The sequence below is a fragment of the Dipodomys ordii genome, unplaced genomic scaffold, assembly GCF_000151885.1.
Source record: "Dipodomys ordii isolate 6190 unplaced genomic scaffold, Dord_2.0 Scaffold41, whole genome shotgun sequence".
Taxonomy (NCBI): domain Eukaryota; kingdom Metazoa; phylum Chordata; class Mammalia; order Rodentia; family Heteromyidae; genus Dipodomys; species Dipodomys ordii.
Genome location: NW_012267257.1, coordinates 12,305,488 through 12,321,233, shown reverse-complemented (window position 1 = coordinate 12,321,233; position 15,746 = coordinate 12,305,488). Strand labels below are relative to the sequence as shown.

General features: G+C 37.9%; 1 protein-coding gene across 1 annotated transcript in view; it reads left to right on the top strand.

Moving 5' to 3' along the window:
- The window catches only part of Spef2 (sperm flagellar 2), a 160,004-nt gene that overhangs the window by 120,054 nt on the left and 24,204 nt on the right, over nucleotides 1-15,746 (top strand). The window contains exons 26-32 of the mRNA XM_013018527.1: nucleotides 1,544-1,697; nucleotides 2,476-2,607; nucleotides 4,395-4,533; nucleotides 6,754-6,983; nucleotides 10,004-10,012; nucleotides 14,462-15,309; nucleotides 15,418-15,549. Coding sequence (XP_012873981.1) covers nucleotides 1,544-1,697; nucleotides 2,476-2,607; nucleotides 4,395-4,533; nucleotides 6,754-6,983; nucleotides 10,004-10,012; nucleotides 14,462-15,309; nucleotides 15,418-15,549 — 1,644 coding nt within the window. The remainder of the gene's footprint in view (nucleotides 1-1,543; nucleotides 1,698-2,475; nucleotides 2,608-4,394; nucleotides 4,534-6,753; nucleotides 6,984-10,003; nucleotides 10,013-14,461; nucleotides 15,310-15,417; nucleotides 15,550-15,746) is intronic.

Below are 15,746 nucleotides of genomic sequence, written 5' to 3'. Positions count from 1 at the left end.
TCCCATCTAACTGAAACCATGTGCCTTTTAACCAGCATCTCTCATCTCCACAACTCCTCTGTCCAACCCACTGTCTCTGGGGAGACATTCCCTTCTCTGTTTCTATTAGATGATAAATGTGACATCATGCAGTATTTATTGTTCTGTGCCCAGAATTTTATACTTGGTCCATCTCTGCTTCATCTCTGTTGTACTGACACAAGGTTTGCTACCACCTACAGGCAGAGCTAATGTCAGAGGAGAGTTGGAGGAATCCTAGAAAGGCTTGGCTCTTCTGAGTAAAGGTTTCCTTACCCCTGGCTTGCATGGGATATAAATACACACACTGTTACAAGAACACTTTTGATTTTTTTTTTTTTGTCAATTGTGAGGCTTGAACTCTGGGTGTGGGCACTGTCACTAAACTCTTCAGCTCAAGGCAAGTTCTCTGTCACTTGAGCCACAGTGCTACTTGCAGTTTTCTGCTGCTTATTGGAGATCAGAGTTGCATGGACTTTCCTTGCCTGGGCTGGCTTTCAACCATGGCCCTCAGATCTCAGCCTCCTGAGTAGCTAGGATTACAGGTGTGAGCCACTGGCGCCCAGCTACAAGGACACTTTTGAGACTGAATGGAGGGAAAAGAAAGGAGCTGGAAAGTCAACTGAAAGAGGAAGCCAGGATTTATGAGATTAGCCTTGAGGAACAGATCACCCTCACCAGCACTGAGCCTTCTAGCTAATCTTAAAATGGAACCCCAATATTCAAGTCTTCATAACTCAATTGCCATAGGGCACACATCCTCCAAAGTCGGCGAAGGGAGTCTGAAAATAGATCTCATTTGGTGTGCAAGGCACAGACACATAGCACATAAGTAGAGACAGTTTCATAAATATTAAAATTTCATAGAAATTCTATTAGGAGAAACTATAACAAAATCTCCATACTGGGCCATTAGAATGACAATTAAGAAATGCTGTTTTAGGGAATATTAACGAGGGTTATTAAACTCATAGTCTGAGGGTTTTTGTTGTTGTTTTTTGGGGGGGTTGTCGGTTGTGGGCCTGAACTCTGGGCCTGGGCACTGTCCCTCAGCAATTCAGCTCAGCTCTTCAGTTCAAGGTTAGCCTTCTACCACTTGAGCCACAGCGCTACTTCCGGCTTTTTCTGCTTATGTGGTGCTGAAGAATCGAACCCGGGGCCTCATGCATGCAAGGCAAACACTCTACCACTGAGCCACCTTCCCAGCCCTTCTGAGGGTTTTTTTAAAAGAAGGTTTGCATATCAATGGAGTTTTCACTGTCTGCTGAGGGCAGCAATGAGGACACCTAGTGATACTCTACAGGCAGGATTTTGAGAAATTGAGAACCTCCATTCAGATAGAAATGGAAAGCAGACTATTGGGGGCAGTGACAGAGCTGCTAAAATGTGCTTTGGAATAAATGAATATAAGGTCATGGGGTTTGTGGAATAAGGTTTCAAAGGAAGCTGGTGATCGCTAAATCCAAAAGGTCAGTATACTTCCTAAATGTTCCCCTAACCACACTGATTGATTTGACCCAACTAGGTAGCTGCTGAAATTCATCAGAGGCTCATGGAAGAAGAAAGCTTAAATCAGCCACCAGAATCAAACGAAAAGTCTCCTCAGCCTGGTGCAGGTAAAAAAGGCAGAAAGGAAAAGGAAACACTCAAGAAGAAAAAGGATGAAAAGAAAGCAAAAGGTATTCATGGTTTTAGTGCTCAGACTCCTGGGCTCTTCAACCTCTTCTTGGCAAGAAACAAATCTTCAACCAGACACATTATCTTCTGAGCCCCTAGGGGACTTAGGTTGGGAGGTAATACTACTTAACCTTATGGAGAAATCTACCACAAACATTGTCCCCCTGTGATGTCTTCACTTGTACATTTCTAAGTTCATATAAAGCAAGACTGCAAGTGGAAGCACATGTACATCATATTTATGACCCGATATACCCTAACATAGGTGCCAAGAACACAACTGTGAATTGCAAAAACAAAAGCCAAAATCATCGCTCTGCCCTAGTATAAATAGTGTAACAGCAGAGACAGACATTGGCAGTCATTTTTCATTAATAATTTTACATTTTTATTAGCATATAATAATTTCATTGTGGTATTTTCATACATACACATATGACATCATCTCTATTATTCCTGTCACTCCACTGCCTCTTCTAAAAACAATTGCAAGTGAGATTGGAATATATTGCTTGTCACATACACCTTGCCTTCCTACAAGGTTTCACAAATGTGCTTTTCTAGCTAGCACATTGAGAATTTGCGAGAAGGGTTATCAATAATTCACTAGGCAAGGCCTAGCTTTCTCCATCCTAAATCACAGATGTTTATAACAGAATTTTTCATTAGTACTCATTTTGTCCAAGTACCACAGACACACACACACACACATGCGTGCGCACACACACACACACACTCAACAGTTGATATTTGACTCGGCCTCCATCATTTTCCTTTCAGGTAAACTTGAATCTGCTACAGAATCCACCCCTGTACTGTTATCACCCCCTAAAGAAAACATTGAAACTCAAAATAGAAGTGAACTGAAGGTGAGAATCAAGGAAGAACATCTTGCTGCCCTGCAATTTGAAGGTAATGGAGGGCACCAGGGCAGTTGGTGCTGTTTAGTGACAAGTAAACCCATAGCCAAATAGCCCACAAGAGGCTCATCATAACCTCAGACTGTGTCTACGAGAACATGGGGCTGACACTGGAAAAACAGCAAGCTCCCATAAGTAACAGTAACACAGTGAACCTCACAAGTCCCCAGCCCTGAGGCAAATGAAGACACCTGCTTGCCTCCTATTATCTGTCCTCACATCTGGTTCCAGTGGTTTTCAGTAGACTTCTTTTAGTTCATCCAATTCATGAGACCTGAGGCAGTGAAGTTCGCTCATTCACATAAAAAGTTGTTGGGCCAAGTCCCCTTGTGATTGCTTGGTGCACCTGCAAAAATGCACAAATATAAAACAAATGAACAAAATTAAAGCTCAATCTAGAAGAAGAGAAATTAAAACAATGACTTATATGTTTTATATTGGAAATAGCCATGTAGAACACTAGATGTAAGAGAATGGAAAGAAAGGATGCTGATCAACTGGTGGCTCACACCTACACTCTGTCTACTCAGGAGATCGAGAAAATAGTTGAAGCCAGCCAAGGCAGAAGAGATGGTAAACTCCATCTCCAAAATGACCAGCAAAATGCTAGGCTGGAGGCATGACTCAAATAGTTGAGATCAAGCTGAGCAAACAAACCTATTAACCTAAGAGCCCTAGGTTCAAATCCTAATATGGTCAAAAAGAAAAAAAATTAGAAAAGGAACTGATGTGTGAGTTATACTGGAAGAATAAGGAGTTTTCCCAGGAGGCAATTTGGGTAGAAATTCAGAGAGGACATTTGCAAGGACTGAGAGGAGGAAGGAATGCATTCTATTTGGTAGTCTATTTGGTAGCTACTTAGCTCAGGTAGATGAGGCATGTTTTAGAAAGGAGTGACTTTGCAGAAGGGAAGCCAAACCATGGATGATGTAATAGGTGCAGCCATTGGCCAAAGAAAGTGATTATGAGCATGATAGCAGATGATGCAGATTATTCAGATTCCTCTGGATAGTGGTGTGTGGATTTGAACTTGAGGAGGGGAAATAAGTCAGTAGAAGCAAGGTTGAAGCTGTTCCAAAAGTGAGAGATAATCAGTACACAGATAAGGTCAGTGGCAATTGAAAGAGAAATAGTGAAGATCAGAAAGCTTTTTGGAGTAAAGTACACAGTTCCTACAATGAACTAGGAGCAACAATAAGCCCAGAGACAAATTCCACTCTCATTTTCACAATGTTGAGAAACATGATGGCATTGCTGCCCCCAAGATTCTAAAGGAGGGAGAGAATAAGCAAAAGATTTTATGCCCCTACTTTTGAAACTCAGAGATGTTTTTGTCATTTTATTTATTTAAAAATCATACTGTTAGAAATTATAGCAGATATAAAACTCAAGTGTAGCTCTAGCTTCATTTCTCAAATGACTTAAACAACATTTGGCTTCTCAATGAGATAGATGTGACCTTACCTATATTGATATATTAAACGTGCACCTGAAATTTCACAAATCAAAGCATGAGTATAAAAATGAATTTGTGTCATCATGTTCTATAAGCATATAGTATTATATTAATTAATAGGCTTTATTTAATATACTTTTGTCATATTCAAACACATATATTACTTTCTCTTATCTGCCTCCATTTGCCTTCTCCCAATTCTTTTCAAATAGTCTCATTTCCACTATCATGTTTTTAAAAAATAGACATCTTATTTGAGACAAACATGCAATCTTTCTGAGTCTGGCTTATTTCACTTATGGCTTATTTCTCTTTTAATATAGAGATAGCCACACAGTTTCGACTAGAACTGATCAAGGCAAAAGCATTGACTGTCCTTGAAGATTTAATCACAAAGGTGGTGGATGTCTATAAATTCATGGAAAAATGGCTTGGGGAGAGGTACTTGAATGAAATGGCCAGGTAAAGTACTACATTTTTTAAAAGGCACTGCTAATCCTCAGCGCCAAAAGTGATAAGGATTTTTAAAGTGTTCACAAATTTAAATGAAAATGAAAATTTTGGCCTTTAGGAAATCACTCTTAGAAAGGCATGAGGCCAGCTTTACTATTGAATTTGCATTGCCTCTTTTCACATAGTAAATTATGTGTGAAAAAAGTGGCACCAGTGGCTCATGTCTATAACCCTGCCTACTCAGGAGGCTGAGATCTAAAGATTGTAGTTTGAAACAAGCCCAGGCAGAAATGCCTATGAGACTTCTCTCCAATAAACTACTGAAAAGGCAGAAGTGGAGCTGTGGCTCAAGTTGTAGGGTCTTAGCCTTGAGCAAAAGAAGCTGAGTTCAAGCCCCAGAACCAGCACAAAAAAATAGAGTATCCAGTTTTGCATTTTATTTGCTTTTAGTTTTCATAAAGCTCAATGGGAACCTTACTTTACAAGGTAGAATATAATTTTCCATATTTTTCAAATGTAAAATAATGCTTTCCATCTTTCTAAGGTAAACCCTGTCAGAGTTAATAGTGTGAGATTAAGAAGTCATTCACTGAAATGTTTTACTAGTTGGACTGATTCCTTGGTAAACTCAACATTCCCTTCTCCTTTGCTGTTGAATTTCCGGAGTCTGATTACTATTGAGGGCAGAAGATTTCATCTTCTTACTTCTCCCCTTGAAAAGGCATGAAGATCCAGCTTAGAGGAGAAGAAAGGCCCTCATCCGAGCATCCAGGAGACAAGGATTGCTCTAGTGTCCATTGCGGATTGCTTTGAACCTTATTATCAGCTTCTACAAGAGGCAATATGTCAGTCATTGTATTTCAAAGATTTCTACTTAAGCTGTATTTTGTAATGCACTATAGTTTGCAATAAACATTTACTGAAATTTTAGCAGTTGCATATAAATAGGATTCAAATAGCAAGTATTCTCAGAAGCAGTAATTACCATCTTAAAAAAAAACAGTTTTTATGGTTTGTTTTCCCCAGATCTTGTCTCATAATCAAAGTTCTACTATAAAATCTTCAGCCTAGTTGTTTAGAAATCTTGTTCCATTGGTTCCTCCCATAAAAAAAACAGAGTTAAAGAAGATTCTAACACACATTGCAGTAGTAATATATTTAATGTAATCACATGGCTAAATGGCCCAAGTCCATTACCATCAGCCTCACAAGCAGTAATTCTCAGTCCTGTTCTGTGCTAGCTACTTACAAATCAAATTTTGTCTTCATTGGAAGGATTCATAGCTTCTATCAAGTGTAAATGAATGTTGTTTTTAGATGGTATACCTGTGTTTCTTTTGTGTATATCTCTGTCTCCAGAATTATGATGCCATCTTATGTTGTGGCTGCAAGAAATGAAGGAGTTAAAAACCTAGCATATAATGGGAAGTGACAGAGACAGAGAGGAGAAAGAGACACAGAGGAAAGTAGAGAGAGAGAAAAACAGGCACAGAGAGACACAAAAAAGAGTCTTCCTTTGAACTCCAAATCTATTTTTCTGGCATATTTTCCCATCCACTAGATGGTGCACACTTGCCTGAAATCTTGGTTCTGATTGGATCTCAAACTGGATCCAGTCAGATCTCGAACAGAAATCCAATCAGAGCCAATGTCCCAGACAAGAAACACCATAAGTTTATGAACTAATCAGCTACCACATAGTAAATGAACACTCACAAAGATGGCATTCAGGAGTTGACTTAAAGGGTATCTTTTGGAAGACAGCAACTAATGCTACTTACTAAATTGTCACTATGGATATTATGTAAAGGTAGTTGAAATATGTTTTCTTATATCTAGTTACAAATAATTGTATTGTTCTAACAGTCATATTTTACCAACTCACCATATTAACTTATTCAGGTTCAAATTTAGAATGAAATCTACTTTTGATAAAATCTTGCTTAGATAGTAAACTATGTTCCAATACTAATAGTAAAAAAAGAATAGATTCTCTTTTGGCTCAATTTGTTAAAAATATGTGAAACTATGAGCTATGTAACAAGCATATATGTTTTAAATTTGCATTGGACATTGACCTTATGTTAAATAGATTTAAAGAAAAGTTAAAATATTATGTAACTTATGCATAGCATTCATTTCATATATATGTGCTTATAACACATATAACAAATATTAACCTAATAGCATCTTTAGCAGAGATAACTTTATTCCTTCTACTACTTTCAGTGTAGAAAAATTAACAGAAGTAGCTCGCTATCACATTGAAACATCTACAAAAATTCAGAATGAGCTTTATTTAAGCCAAGAAGTCTTCTTCATTAATGGTGATGTAAAAGTCTTCCCAGATCCTCCACCACCAACACGTCCACCACCTATAGAAAAGGAAGAAAATGGCACCTTGACCATCGAACAGCTTGATAATCTTCGAGATCAGTTCTTCGATTTGGCACCTAAAGGTAGGAAAATGAATTGTCATTGAAAAAAACACTAAAAAGATTATGAGTAACCGGGATGGGTATCACTTGGCCACAAGAAACATGAGTTCTATGGGAGAGTAAGGCAATACATAGCCCTCAAACCTGTTCTGACCTATTAGCATAGACTATAGATATGAATTAAACAGACAGGAGAATCAGATTGACTCACACTTGAGGAGTGTATCAGTCTTCATTCCTGGTAATTCTTCCCTATTGTCCTCTTCTCCCTCTTTCTGGAGAAAATGTGTGTGTATGTATGTATATATATATACATATATATAATACTGATATATATGTATATATGGGTATAACATATTGTATATAATATATGTGTGTAAGTTATATATAAAGAATATTAAGAAAAAATATATCTTCTTTTTCCCTCCTTGCATCATAGACAATTCATAGACCAAAATGATGTATTTACAAATTTTCCCTTGTGAATTAATTTGTGTGTGCATGTACATGTTATTTTATGCATGTGTATATGTGCATACTGTTTTCTGCACAAAAATTTCAACTCCTTCACATTCTATCATGACTTTTTAGCTCTTGTACAGGATTTCAAAACTCAAGTGTCTTCTAAAAGTTGGAATTAATACATGATCAATCATGTAGCGTTATCATCTCAACTCTTTAAGAATGAATACTAAGATATCTGAGCGATTTATCATCCAAAATTCTACTGGTTCAAAATTCTCATACACACATTGAACTAGGTTGCAGCTCATTAAACTGTTTATTTTATCTCCAAATATATTTTACTTATTGGTAAACCATAACTTTTTATAACTTCAGTATTAGCATGATTTCATTCTAAGAAGCTTTTCATAACTTCAGTATTAACATGATTTCATTTTTAAGGAATTAGTCCAATATTTCCAGAGATCTGTATCAATTACCATTGATTTAAAAAAAGAACATGATGGGCTGGGAATGTGGCTTAGCGGTAGAGTGCTTGCCTAGCATGCATGAAGCCCTGGGTTTGGTTCTTCAAACCACATAAACAGAAAAAGCCAGAAGTGGCTCTGTGACTCAAGTGGTAGAGTGCTAGCCCTTGAGCAATAAAAACCCTGGAGAGAATAAACACTTTATCAAAGTGCTCAAAAGCAAAGCATAGGAGAATCAATGTGCAGTGAGTGAGGTTGGTCAGAGAAAAATGCAATTTTAAATATACTATATAAAATTATTGACAGAAATAATACCCTCTGATTAAAATCTTGTGAATGATGAGTATCAGGATATAGCAGAGCTAAAGCTTAAGGAGCTTTCAGCCTGTTATTGGTTAACCAAATTGAAGTCAGTCTTCAGTTAAAATGAAATGCCCTTGTACAAATATTTGAAGATAATAATGAAAAAGAAGTGTTCATAAAATAATCCTTACTGGATGCAATATTGAATCACACATTGTAATATAGAAGTTTAAAACTCCTTTCCTGATTAAATCCTCCTTTTTGATGATTCTAAATCTTCTTTGGCAAAAGTGATGTACATAAAATATTGTTTGTTGTACATTTTATGTACATAAAATATTGCTGTTTACATATTGACTCAGGTCAAATGAAATGAATCCAGTAATCATGCTTGCATTTTTGCTGCCACTGAGCAAAGATCTGTCCATGTATTGGAACAATAATAAATGAACAATGGGTCTGAGAACCATTTTTTTCTATTGACTATCCAGGAATCATCCTGTGAGTGCTCTCCCAGGATAGAGTGAGATAGGGTGACTGTTTTCTGAATCATAACAATAGCCAGTTTTGGCATGACCACCATGTGTCGGGCCCTGTGCTAGCATTTTCTGTGTAGCAATTCTTAGCATCTCAACCTATAATGGGATGTCTGAAGTCACACTGCTCTTTCTCAAGTCTACTTCTTGTTAAATGATCTTCATAACACTTGGAGCAATTTATTGAATTTCCCACCTCTTCCTCTGCAAAATGATGGTAATGATACACAATCTCTATAAAGATTAAAGAAAGTTATAAATTTAATGTCCTTAGAAAGAGTATAAAACAAATAATATAGTAACATTAAGTCTTCCTGAAATTGTATCTCAGTCTCATAAATGCTTGACACTTAGTAAGTCAATCTTCTTCAGAAAACTTTATAAAGTAGTTTAATGTTTCCACTGGGATTTTTTTTGAAAAGCGATGTGAAAACCCCTACAAATCCACTGAAATAATGATTATTTTGTAACAAATGTTGGAAAACAACCACAAAACTCATGCAATTTAATTATATATAAGCTACTGTCATATAATGTAACTTTACTAACGTCATATTAGTGTATAATATTTAGAATTGCACAATGCTGATTAAGACCTTTATTACTACCTAAAATGGTATTTGGTGTTCTAACCTAGTAGGTACCTAATACTGTCCTAGAGGAATTCTACACAAAAAGAGAAATCTATCCCACATAGTAGACTAAAATCATAAAGTAATGTGGATCCCTGAGGAGTGTGAGTATCCAAAACAGAAAATACTGAGGTTGTGTGCTGCAGTAAACTCTGCTAGGAACATCTTGTCTCCAAACACCAAATGGCAAGCATATTGGGAAGACAGCCTAGCTCTGGGAGAAGCAAATTTTAGTCTATTGAAACTGGAACATTTTAACAGTGTTCCCTTATCCCCACTTAAAATTATCAGAACTTCTTTTCCTTGTAAATTCATTGGTACTCTGTGTGATGCTTGTAAAGATTTGGTTCATCGCTATTTTGGCCTCTACTGAGAGTCTGTGTTGAAAGAGTACTAGCAAATCCTCAACTCTCACTGTTTCTTCAGAAGAGGAAGTATTTGGGTGTACAAGGCCTGTAACATCTTGGAAAAGAATTCTCCTTTGAAATCCCTCTTGGAGACGCTTAGATGCAGTGACTGAGTACAGTGATAGAGGATGTACATTCAGAATGCTAGCTGCAGTAGCTAATCTGGATCAGTCAGCTTCTAAGATCTTGCTAGAGTTCCAAAAAAGAATTGGCCCTTGCTCCTTCCTTGAGGCATCATAGGTGCACGGCACAGAAAGCTTTTCAGATTGGCACCCCTGAGAAAGCAAGTCAAAGAATGGCATTGCAGGAAAAAGAAGAGATAGAACAGACATAGAAACTGTGGGGTCATAAAACAGCAAACTACGCAGGGTGAGATAGTAAAAAGCCACAATCAGTGAGGTACCTTGAGACACTTCCCAAAAGCATTTGAAGCTGACTGGAATGGTGAATGGTTCCAAAAGGGTAGAAACTATGTCTGAGAGAGCAACAGACACCAAATTTTCCTACAAAGACTCCAGTGACTGAGAGACAGGAAGGAGTACAAGACACTTGGGTTGTCATCTTAAGGGGTAACTAGAAAGTTCCGTGGATTTTTCTGGGCCTAAAGTCATTATACAACTATCATGCTATAAGTTTTTTTTATTATAAAAATAGTGTACAGAGGAGTTACAGTTACATGAATAAGGTAATGAGTATATTTCCTATCAAACATTGTTACCTCCTCCTTTTACCCCCGCCTACCATCCCTTCCCTCCCCACCTTCCCAACTCCCCTGTCACCCCTAAGTTGTAAAGTTCATTTTCAACATAGTGTCTTATACATGTCATTGTTACAATAGGTAAATCTGTATCCTTGTTCCAGCATTTTGTTATTTCCCTTCCCCTCCCCAAATTAGAAAAATGTATATACAAGATGCAGGGTACTGACATCAAATACAGTAACTTTTTAAGCATATTTTGATCCAAAAATTGCTTATAATTACTAAAATTAAATTAAATTTTCCTAAAAACAAAAGATACAGAAAACCTATTTATAAAGGGGTTATTACAGAGACATAAGTATTATTAATAGGAATAGCTTCCTGTGTGTAATACGGAGGAATCCCAGAAAAGGGTGTATGGTGCCCCTTCCTAATGATCTCTCAATGGTGAACACCTTTCTCAAGAGCAGACTGGGATCATGGAAATGTACAGTGAATGCAGCAGCCTGTGTATCTAGCAAAACTGTCTATAGGAAGTTTCAAAATGTTGTCAGGATGAAAGATTCTTGAGAAGTAAATGAAAACTTATGCTCCCTATGGCAGATAGTGTCTTCTAGAAAATCTGCCTTTAAAACTAAAATATAACAACTAGTTAAACCAGTCATTTAACCAAAGACTGATTTTCTCATCTTTTCCTTCATTAACTTGCCAGTATATATTCGTGTACAGCAAGCATCAAACATAACCTAGTGTAAAAGATTGGTAAACACTCCAATGCTTAGGTAAAAAGATGAAGGCAGTAGCTGGCAACTACATTGAGACTAATTTTAAATAAAACACAACAATACCTGGACCTTGAAAGCAAACAGAGAAACTGAGTACCAGTGGCTCAGAACTCTAATCCCAGCTACTCAGAACTGTAGGTCTGGAGATCACAGTTCAATGCCAGCATATGCACCAAAGCCCTCAAGACTCCATCTCCAATAAACCAGCAAGAAACATTGAACTGGAGGCATGGTTCAACTGATAGAGTTACAGCTGTGGGTGAAAAAAAACCCAAGTAGAAGGAAGGAAGGAAGGAAGGAAGGAAGGAGGGAGGGAGGGAGCGAGGGAGGAAAGAAGGGAGGGGGAGGAGGGAGGACAGCAGTGATCTGTACAATGTACAAATGTGATTAAAAGATAAAACAGAAGATGTAAATAGGGTATGAAAGTTAGAGAGACATCAACTAATACAAAGATTATTATTATATTATTATTATATCAAAGAGACAAAAGATAGATCATAATAATCAAGTACAAAAAGATTTATTTTCATATAAGATTTATTAAATATTTATCAGATATCTAGACATGATGGAGCAGAAAACAATTTAGTGTAATTCTGATATAGAAGTGTTTAAACTAGATAGCTTAGCTTGGCCTTGAATTCATGATCCTCCTGCAAGAGCTGCTAGTTTGAGGAGATGCTTTGTTTCAGGGAGATATTTTAATATAATTATCATACAAACACATATTAATTTTTTCATTATGTATAGTTATTAGTATAAGTAATGGTGCTTCAACCTAATGATTTTGTTATTTTCAATGGTGCTAAAATGATAGACAATCTGTAGAAACTGAATTGTAAAATTCATTTGAGTACTTTTCCCATACCATCTTCATGTAGTACAATATTCTCTGATGATCCAGGGAAGCAGCAGAGAAAAACAGCTCCCACTCAGTCCCCGGTCACAGGGGAAATAGCCATCTGGTATTGTGTACAGAGTAATGCAAAGCAAAGATGTTCAGGAGGTTAAATGTGATTGATGCATTTTCAGCTTAAGATGTTTTCAGTTCATAATGGGATCATGTTACTCCATTGTTAGTCAGGGAGAGAATCTGTCATCTGACAATCAGTAAGGTCAATGAACTTGTATACCAGGAAAGCACACATAATCTTATTCCTCTTCCTCATGGAAAAGCTGTTACTTGAGGATTTAGTTTGAGCAACTTTTATTTTATTTGTCTTCCATCAAAATATATGTATATTCCTTCTCTAAAAGGGGAGCAAATATACATGAAAAGTACACTTTCAAAATCTGAGATTTTGTATCACCCCAGTTATTGGCCACCCTCAAGAACTTGAACAAAAACAAATGTTGGCAGGGATGTGGGTGACAAGGTAAGCTATTACAACCACTCTGGAAGTAGGTTTGGAGGGATGTGGGTGACAATGGAAGCTATTACAACCACTTTGGAAGTAGGTTTGGAGGTTCCTCAAAAAACCAAACTTTCTTATGACTTTTCTTATGAACTTTCTTATGACCCACCCATACCATTCCTGGGCAGCTACCTAGAACTTTACAAGTCAGAATACATTAAGACACATGTGCATCCATGTTCATTGCTGCACTATTCACAATAGCAAAGTGATGGAAAAACCTAGATGCCCTATAGCAGAGGAGTGGATTAGTAAAATGTGGTATTTATACACCATGGAATTTTACTCATCCATTAGAAAGAATAAGATCATGTCATTTGCAGGGAAATGAATGGACCTAGAACAAATCGTGCTAAGTGAGGTAAGCCAAGCTAAGAAAGAAATGGCATATGTTTCCTCTTGTATGTGGAAGCTAGATCCAAAATATAACTGGACATGATAACCTATACAGGACTCAGGAATTCACACACAGTCAGCCTAAAGGAGGATACCCTAGGGGAAAGAACCCAAAGGTATAACTTCTCTGAACACTTAAAATACCACCTATTAAAAGGAACTACAGAAAATGGAAACATGTTTTCTTTTTCTGTTATTGTTGTTACTGTGTTTGTTGTTGGTAGTGGTGGTATTTGCTTTTGCTTTGGATTTTTTTTATTCTTGTGGTGGGGGACACAGGAAGGGAGAAAGGGTGAACAAATATAATCATGCTATTCAGTCTACACTATGTAAAAAATGAACTATGAAACTTGTGGGCAGGGATGAGAGGGGAAATCTGTGAGAAAGTAAAGGAAAGAGTGGCATTGTCCAAAACCAGAAATGTATTCATTACCTGACTTATGAAATGGTAACCTTCTGTACAATACATAATAGTAACATGATTGTTTTTAAAAATGGGCTTTTTAAAAAAACTAAAAGATACTTGGAGCATTAGATACAGGTTGTCTATGAAACTTCCTGGCAAGCCTCAAAACCTGATGTTCTTGGGACTTGGTCAGAAAAGGAAAAGTCCAGGATTATGCACTGATTAGTATTTTTTCTCCTCATCCTGAGAAAGAGAGAAGAACCATAGATCAAAATGGTGCTTCTCTTTCACATGAAAAACAAAGGAGCCTAGCTTGTCTTCCCTAATAGTGATACTCACAGACGTGTGTGGATTCCAGGTGCTCTGCTCCTGATCATCACCAACACGCAATGGATAAACCTCTTAGCCACAAAATAGTGTTAATGATAATTGGTCTATTTTCCTAACTATAAGTAGGGGTAATGGTTGCTAAGAACTAAATGATGAATGAGCTAAAGCACTTATTAGATTACATGTTACCTAATAAACATTTGATATCATTTCCCAGGAATCATAACCGTGCATGGGACAGGGAAGGAGGAGGGGGCAGGATTGGGTGGGGGGGAGATTGAGCACAACTGAGGATAGGCACTGTGGTTGTTGTAAAAATAACTACGCAGAGTTGTTTTAAAGGCAGGGATCCTCCAGATGGTATGATTCGATTCACCCAAAAGCAGAAACAGACACGAAAACTTGACTACTACCTTCCAAACAGAAACACTCAATTTCTGAAAATTTGGCTAAAAAAATACCCTTGGCTTGTGTATGATGAGTTTTTAAATCTGATGTTCTGCGCCCTGTGTCGTAAGCACGGAGTAAAGTCAGGGGGAAGTCAAGAGAGCTTTTTCCATGGAACCGACAACTTCAGGACGGAATTCCTCAATGCCCATCACCTCAGCGAGGCACACGCCAAGGCTTCATTAATGGAAGCGACAAGTGGCTCCCCAGGGAACCGAGCTGCCACCGATCTAATGGTGAGGACCATGAGCAAAGTAACTCTGGGCAGAGTAGAGAACTTATTCAGATCATGCCACGCCATTGCCAAGACTGGCCGCCCCCTCAAAGACTTTATTTGGATGTGCAAGTTGGATGATATGAAGGGTGTCGATATTGGCCTCGTGTTCAGGACTAACAAGTCAGCGAGAACGTTTACCTATTTTATTGCTGAGGTAGAACGGAAAAATCTTAGACAAAAGCTAGAGAAAAGTAAATTTTTCTCAGTCATCAGTGATGGATTCATCGACAGTTTCGTTGAGGAAACCAAACTTGTCTATGTGCAGTTTGCACACGCAGGGAAAGTGCATTGTCAAATTGTGGGGGTCCATACTGTAGAGGAAAAAGACCCTCTGGCAATAAAAACTGCCATTGAGAAAACTCTAGAGGTAAATCTTCAAGTTAGGCTGTCCAGCCAAGACTGGGCCAAGAAATTAGTTGGGTTTGGAAGTGATGATGCCCCTGAAAAAGAAGAAGGGAAGGAGCTGGCCTTACTTTTAAGAGAAATCCAACCATGTGTCCAGAGTGTATACTGCTTAGCACATCAACTTGAACTCTCTTACAAGGCAGTATTCCAGAACATTCCTCTCTACAACACTCTCCAAGATCTCCTTCACAGCACTTACCATTTCTATCAGAATTCTACTATTCATAAGAGTTCTCTGATCACAGCCTTCAAAGGCCTTCACCTTCAACCTGTGATGCCTTCTCAAATTGGAGGCCCGCGATGGCTTTACAGAATGCAGGCAGCCCTCCAGAACTTTCTCAAGGGATACCCAGCAATTGTCCAGCAACTGCAGTCAGTAAGTAATTCTTTCTTCCACATCATAACAAAAAATACTTTCATTTCATTTCTCTGAATAATGTGTTTTGAGAAGGATAAGCACATCATTGCTGATCTTGTGTTACAGGCCGATGAAGGCAGATGGGACACCAATGAACAGAAAGCCAAAGAGCTCCTCAATCTTCTTCTCCAAGCTGACATCATCAAGTTTGCCCATTTCTTGGTGGATGTCATTAATGTCCTTACCATTCTGTCCCGGGTCAGTCAGAATAGAAATTCCTCAATTGCAGACATATTTGCCACTTTGGAGTCAACACTGAAAATGCTCCAGATTTATCAAACAAGGTGAGGGGTTGGGATGACCTGAGGACCCATCATCCAGTTATACATGAGAGACATGATTTTCTGGGTGATTTTCTATTTAATTCTTTGAGCTCTGTCTCTGTCTCTGTCTCT